This window comes from Poecilia reticulata, linkage group LG14, assembly GCF_000633615.1.
Source record: "Poecilia reticulata strain Guanapo linkage group LG14, Guppy_female_1.0+MT, whole genome shotgun sequence".
NCBI classification, from domain to species: domain Eukaryota; kingdom Metazoa; phylum Chordata; class Actinopteri; order Cyprinodontiformes; family Poeciliidae; genus Poecilia; species Poecilia reticulata.
This window is the reverse complement of record NC_024344.1, coordinates 12,021,868-12,029,033: the sequence shown is the minus strand read 5'-3', so window position 1 is coordinate 12,029,033 and position 7,166 is coordinate 12,021,868. Positions and strand designations below refer to the sequence as shown.

General features: G+C 39.2%; 1 protein-coding gene across 1 annotated transcript in view; it reads left to right on the top strand.

Moving 5' to 3' along the window:
- Positions 1 to 7,160, top strand: part of ksr1a (kinase suppressor of ras 1a) — a 24,414-nt gene extending 17,254 nt beyond the window's left edge. Inside the window, exons 5-17 of the mRNA XM_008427868.2 lie at positions 1,076 to 1,192; positions 1,273 to 1,382; positions 2,466 to 2,634; positions 2,899 to 2,940; positions 3,208 to 3,256; positions 3,347 to 3,410; positions 3,516 to 3,791; positions 3,872 to 4,068; positions 4,150 to 4,246; positions 4,971 to 5,104; positions 5,305 to 5,436; positions 5,526 to 5,661; positions 5,744 to 7,160. Of these exons, the coding sequence (XP_008426090.1) occupies positions 1,076 to 1,192; positions 1,273 to 1,382; positions 2,466 to 2,634; positions 2,899 to 2,940; positions 3,208 to 3,256; positions 3,347 to 3,410; positions 3,516 to 3,791; positions 3,872 to 4,068; positions 4,150 to 4,246; positions 4,971 to 5,104; positions 5,305 to 5,436; positions 5,526 to 5,661; positions 5,744 to 5,881 (1,661 nt within the window). The 3' untranslated portion in view covers positions 5,882 to 7,160. The remainder of the gene's footprint in view (positions 1 to 1,075; positions 1,193 to 1,272; positions 1,383 to 2,465; positions 2,635 to 2,898; positions 2,941 to 3,207; positions 3,257 to 3,346; positions 3,411 to 3,515; positions 3,792 to 3,871; positions 4,069 to 4,149; positions 4,247 to 4,970; positions 5,105 to 5,304; positions 5,437 to 5,525; positions 5,662 to 5,743) is intronic.
- The last annotated feature ends 6 nt before the right edge of the window (positions 7,161 to 7,166 follow it).

The window sequence follows — 7,166 nt, the reverse complement described above, 5'->3', positions numbered from 1 at the left end:
ACAAATGTCATTTTGCAGAGAAGATTTCTGCATATACTAGTCACAGTAATAGCTCTGTGTTTTACATGTGCAAAGCATTAAAAAAATTGCATACTATGGAACATTTCTGTTTTCAGCAGCTTCATCTGTGTTTAGTKAGTCAGTACTATTTGTTTCTGTTAATTTTGACTCATATTCCACTTAGCCTGGGCCCTGTACTGTGAAGCAGGTTCACAGGTTCAGTTTAGAGATTCAGATTTGGGTACGTTTGTCTGAATAATTAAGATTATTCTAAATGATATGTCATTGCTGGTCTCCGAGTTAATGAGGCCTAATTCATACTTCCTAGTMTGTCTACTGTCTGCTAAACCTGGAAGCATAATGTAAAAGCCAAACAGTACAGACAAAGAAAAATTAGTTATCAGATAATGTTTGTAAGAAAAAAAATACTAGTATAGAAATAGGCAAAAATAAAAAAAGTGTTGCAGCTAAAGTCCAGATACATGCTTTAAAACCAATTTCAGATTGACAGATGCATAAATAAAGTTRACCTTGGCATATAGCACTGAAGCCCAACTGAATAATATGGTTCACCATTTTATTTCTTGGTACATAAATATTCTCTATGCTTATCAGATCATTCCTTTTCTATTTCTTATTTATTCATCATCCAGTGACGTTTCATTAATTTCAAGAAACATTTTTTAAAGTTGGATGTATACATACAAACATGCAGTTGGAGGAGTATGAAACTTGCACTCACGTGTACTGGAGGAGAAAACAGTGAGTCATCAGTCTCTCATTCAGGCTACTCTATTGTTACTAATTCCAACCAAGCACATTTACATACATGTAACAAAACACACTTGAATCATCTAAAGTCTGGCATAAGAGGCTAACCAAACTTGTTCTGAAGCAGGKTAGACTTCAAGTGCAAGTTCATTTCTTGAAAGAAATGCTTTAAAGAAGCGAGGCGGCTTCATGACCCCAAATAAAACCTTGTGTTGAACTTGAAGTTACCTTAGTAAGCTATTAATCCTGCTTCGTAGTAGAGGGCTGTGATGGCTTGACTTAATCTTGATCTGGACTTGAGGAGCTCTGTTGGTGCTAAATGCTAATTGCTACCCATGTGTTACCTACTGTCTTTGCAGATTAAAGTGCCACAACAAATGCACAAAGGAGGCTCCGTCCTGCAGAATCTCCTTTCTACCAAGTATGTTTTTTTCATGCTTAACATTTCCCCCCCCCCCCTACAAATATCTGATATAGTGTGAAAATAATTGTGTTCTGCAGTTGCCAAAATTAGGAGGACCGAGTCAGTTCCTTCTGACATAAACAACCCTGTGGACCGACCACAAGAAGCTCCTCAGTTTGGTACATTACCAAAGGCCATTACAAAAAAGGTAAAGAAATGTTTTAATATACAAAATACCTAACACCTTTTCAAATTTTTCTTATGACCACTAACTTCAGTTTGATTTACTTTGAGAGAGACCAACAAGGACTACCACATAAATGTGAAATGGAAGTAAAAAGATTTTGAACTTTTAATATGATACCCCCAAATACAATCCAATTGTTTCTACAAGTAACCTAATTAATAAATACTATTAAGTCCACCTTTGTGTTATTTTGCCTCAACATAATTGCAGCTGCTCTGTTAAGTCCTCAGGGGTTTCCTCAGATGTTGCCAAAATGCATCTTGTTTTTCCTGTATGCAAAACTTTTATGTGTGACTTCACTTCAACCCCGAATGCATCTAAATATAAGTTAACCCTCTCAGAACACCCGATAGAAGCTGCAAAACAGTTGAGAATGTGGTAGAGGACAACAGCCTTCAGCATACAATGCTACTATAAAGTGGTTTACATGAAAGTGTGTGTATATATATATATATATATATATATATGTGTTTGAATGGTCCAGTCAAAGTCCAGTTTAATCTAAAAGCTGCTGCAGAAAGGTGGCTGTGTAAGGTATTCTTGGGGCATTATGAAAACACAACACTAAACATTTATTTGTAAAGAAAATTTGAAAGCCTATGTTTTCCTGTCTTTCCACTTCACAATTATGCACAGCCTTTTTTTCATCCGYCACATAAAAATCTTGGAAAATACATTAAAAATTGTGTTTACGTAATCAGTGTGAATACTTATTCAAGGCTATGCAGTTTTTTTTTTTATTCTTCCGTTAATAACGCAAGTGCCACTCAAGTGCTAGACTAAGAGGTGTAATTATCAGTTGTTCCTGCTAAATAAATGACCTATTTTTTTTTTCTATAAGTGAGAAAACTTTTTTTTCCCACTCAGTTCCACCATCTGCTCATTTGTCCTGCTGTAAAGTGGAGCAATGACAGCTCTTTAGCAATTTTTACTGTAATAATGCATTCAGGAAATGAAATCTGGCTTTTATGAGCTCMTTTAATGAAAAGCAGTGATGTACTGATTGAATAAACTTTATTTTTCTTGAAACCTGCGTCTCATCAGGATCATCCTCCTGTCATGAACCAGCTGGACTCGAGCAGCAACCCATCCTCCACCACTTCATCCACTCCTTCCTCCCCTGCTCCCTTCCAGCAGAGCAATCCTCCGAGTGCCACGCCACCACCTAACCCTTCGCCCAAAGGACACAGAGACAGCCGATTTAACTTTCCAGGTAAACCTGACCGCAAAGCTCCTGACGAACACGTACAAATCCAGAAGCTTAAAGTGATTATTTCTTCTTTTTAAATCCATTTAAGCACATTTTTTTTCTTCTTGAATAGTAGTAATAATAATGGCCTCATGCACCCTTTTCTCACTCCTTCGGGGACTTTAACACTGATCTGTGCTTTCATRATGGTCTTTAACCAAAAGCTTCACTAAMCCAGAATCTCTCCTGCTATGCTGTCTTTCCCCTCTCCGTATTTTTTCACAAAAGCTGCGTATTATTTTCAGCATAGGCAGCAGTTTATCTTCCCCGGTGAGTTGACTGTCCCATAGTGACACACCGAATACTTGTTATGCCATCATACCACTCCATAACCATTAGATTCTCGCAGCTTTCTCTTCCTCCTGCATGATTTCTGTGGAGTTGTTAGCTGTAAGTGTAGCCGCCTCCTCTCTCTGTGTGCTTACTGGCTCTTAGCTGCATTTTGACACCATCTGCTGGAGATGWTGAAGAATCGCATGATCTGTGTGGTGGGATARCTATTGAATCATTTAAAGGGTGTTATACTATTCTCTGTAGATGTTTGCAGTCCTACAAATGTGTGCTCTGATGTCCTCCAAGACACAGTGTAAGTTGTATTTTACTAGATTTAATTTAAACGTTTAAATATTTATTCTTCAGTTGTACCTCTGATGGCAATATATAATTTTTTTTGCAGCAGTGAGGTAGAACAGTCAGCAGATGACACACACAATGAGCTGGTTGAGGATGAAGATGAAGAGGTAATGCCACAACATGCTAGTAGATTTAATTTTCATATATATAATATATATATTTTTTTTTATTTTTTTTTGTGCACAAACCAATCTTTTGCTGCCTGATTACAGGAAGGGGAGAACATTGAAGATGAAGATCCSGAAGCGGAGGAGGACAATGAAGAGGATGACAGAGATGACCACGGAGGGGAATACGAGGAGGACAGAGAGGAAATGATGGGGAACATCGGCTCAGACGGTGAGTGCGACGAGCTGGATGATCTGCCATGCTCTCGTGGAAACCAGTGGAAGGGCCCCATATCCCGCAAGCCCAGCCAGACGAGCGTGTACCTGCAGGAGTGGGACATTCCCTTTGAGCAGCTGGATCTCGGAGAGCTCATCGGAAAGGTGAGGATTCACCAAAACGGTGTTATCGACGCGAGTGTGAGAAGGTAAATGTCCTGAGTTTTTGTGTTGCTGTCGATCAGGGTCGCTGGGGTCGAGTGCACAAGGGTCGGTGGCACGGCGAGGTCGCCATCAGACTTCTGGAGATTGATGGAAACAATCAGGATCATCTGAAGCTCTTTAAGAAGGAGGTGATGAACTATAGACAGACCAGACATGAGAATGTAGTCCTCTTCATGGGGGCTTGCATGGCTCCACCCCACTTAGCCATCATCACCAGGTAAGAGCAGATAAACYAAACGCACCTCAAGTTGGGTCGCTGCTTTGATTGTGTAATCTTTTTCTTCTTTTTCTCTTGTAGCTTCTGTAAAGGAAGGACGCTGTACTCGGTTGTTCGGGACACCAAAAATAATTTGGATATCAATAAAACGAGGCAAATCGCTCAGGAGATTGTAAAGGTATTTTGTTTTGCGTCATGTTCAGTCTCACTTCCTGCCTAAACCCTTTTTGTTTGTCCTTAGTGCTCTCTCAAGTCTATTTCTCCTGATACAAAAAATAATCTAACAAAATRAATACTAATTATAACTTTTTTATTATTATTTTTTAAACCAAACTTAACATAGAAATAATACCAAAGTTTTCATGTTTTTATTACGTGGAATAACACAGCCTGCTTTATTTATTTATTTATTTATTTATTTATACTTGGCAGACAACCCACAGTTAACAACTCAACAGCTGCTCAATAACAAATCAATAATACATTCTCTGCAAAACCAAGAGTGTTTAGTTTCCAGTCAGTTACCATCTAAAGGCAGATATATTTCCAATAACTGAATATGTCTGTCTGGTGAGTAAGGGGACAATTTTTGAATCCATCTTTCGGACTGCAGACTGGCAGTGTGCAGCAACTGAATGTGAAGGGGGGGGAGGTGCTGCATTACTGCATGTTACTTGGTGAACATGCAGCACCTGATTGGTTAGTATGACTAGAAAGGCACAATATAAATTCAATCCATTAGCCATTTGCCATGCAAAACAATGCAAATGTTTTTCCAATTATGTTTTCTGTTTTATTGTTGCTGCTCCAACACTTTATCATAGGGTTAGTTCTGTGTTTTAATTGGACTGGAGATAACTTTAAGGTTTTCACATAATCTTATCTCTCACTATTCGACATAGGGAATGGGCTACCTTCACGCCAAAGGCATCGTTCACAAAGACCTGAAGTCCAAGAATGTTTTCCACGACACCAACAAAGTGGTGATCACGGATTTTGGCTTGTTTGGGATTTCTGGAGTCGTTCAGGAGGGGAGGTGAGCACCGCCACCTTAAAACCTCAAGCTCAGCTGAAGTGCTGTTTACACTGCTCTGCTGCTGTTGCCAAGGGAGCTGCAGTGACCTGGAAAAMTTGCTGAGGCCTGCAGTGGCAGTCCTGCACCCATCTCTTGTGCTTGTCAGATAGTCATTTCTGTAAGAAATTACATGCTTGTAAAGATTTCCTTTTCCTTCTCAGGCGTGAGAATAAACTCAGACTTCCGCACGGTTGGATTTGTTACCTCGCACCGGAGATTGTGCGTAAAATGTGTCCGGGCAACAATGAGGATCGCCTTCCCTTTTCAACAGCAGCGGACGTGTATGCCTTTGGGTAAGTTGTGTTGAAGCTCTGGAGTAATGCAGCCTGGTTCTGGGAGTTCTGATAAATATTAGTTACATCACTGCTTTCCTCTTTTTAAGAACAATTTGGTATGAGCTTCAAGCTAGAGACTGGCCAATCACTAACCAGCCTGTTGAAGCCACCATCTGGCAGGTGGGGAGTGGCGAGGGCATAAAGAAGGTTTTGGGGGAGATCAGCCTGGGCAAGGAGGTCACAGTGAGTTGGCAAATTGTGTTTAGAGCGTTTTACTTAATGTAGTCAAGAAACCTGTTAAAGCWGTGTATTTTGGTTTTATTAGGAGATCCTCTCTGCCTGCTGGGCGTTTAACCCGAGAGATAGGCCGACCTTCACTCAGCTGGCCGACATGCTGGAGAAGCTGCCCAAACTCAACCGCAGGCTGTCGCACCCAGGACACTTCTGGAAGTCTGCAGAGTAGGTATCCCACAGCAGGAGCGGAGGTGAAGACACTGGACATGAAAACACGTGCAGAGATTCTACGTTTTGTTTGGGGTTTTTTTTTTTTGCTGTTTTTATGGTTTTCCCTGTGGTACAGTGACCTGAGCAGTCATGATTTCTGTCGCCACACTGTATAAACRACACATAACTGGAGCCGAGCTCTGGTCAGACTTGTAGCTGGGGTATAAAACAAAAAACCAAAAAAATAAACATTTGTTAGTATGTTTGTTTTTAAACTAGTCCATCAGATTCTCTTTGCTTCTGTYTTTTTAGATAAGCTGTGAACTTTGTGTTTCATAGATGTGTATATACGTAATTTCTWTAGCTTAATTTATTCTTCAGGCAATCTTCAAGCAAAGATATTTCTAAAAGTAGTTTGAGGTGCTTCTATTTTACAATTGCTGAGGTGAAACAGCCACTGTCTAACGGTTAGGGTATTTCCAAATGCATAGACGTGCTGTCAGGAACAGACTCTGACCTCCAACAGCGATATAAGATGGAGGACGTAATACAGCCCYGTCTTCATTGAAGCTGTGACACTGTTGTAAAATGTGAATAATTAGCAACTATTGTGTATTTTAAACWGTAAATTTAWATATTTATATTATTGTTGTTGAAACAAGACAACAAATGCTGTAGAGAATGTCTAGATCAGGAATCGGGTATTGGTGGCTTAACTAAGAATTTTCCCAGCATTAGTGAAAACAAATAGATTAACATTTTTACATAACTTTTAAAACATTTACATTTTACACAATTGCTGAAACATTTAGTAAGTTATGTTTATTTAAACTGCAAAAAAATAAATCAATAATTATTGGCACACCAGCAGGATTGCATCATCTTTTGATTATATTAAGTTGAGCTGTGTCATTAGCATTCAGAGAATTCGGTTCACTCTGATTGTACCTGCAACGTGTATACAACTCAGCTTTATGGTAATGTTGTTTTTGTTTTGTTGCTTTTTGTCTTTAATTTGCTTTTTCACACTTTTTGCTTTTTCTTCAAGCACCCCAGAGCTTCACTATACATCTATCTAGGTTTAAAAGACAGGTTTCACACTTTAGGTTAGAATTTTTATAAGCTGAGAAATACCTTAATACAGAGAAGTACAAAGTCCTGCTGTCTTAATGAACTTCTCTACCTGTTTAATGTGCTGGATCTTCTCTGACTAATCAAAATGCTCCTGTTCAGCCTGATTCTTTTACTAACCATCTAACATTTCCTTTGCCCCTTTTTCTCTCTCCTGTGTTTTTTTTTTTTTT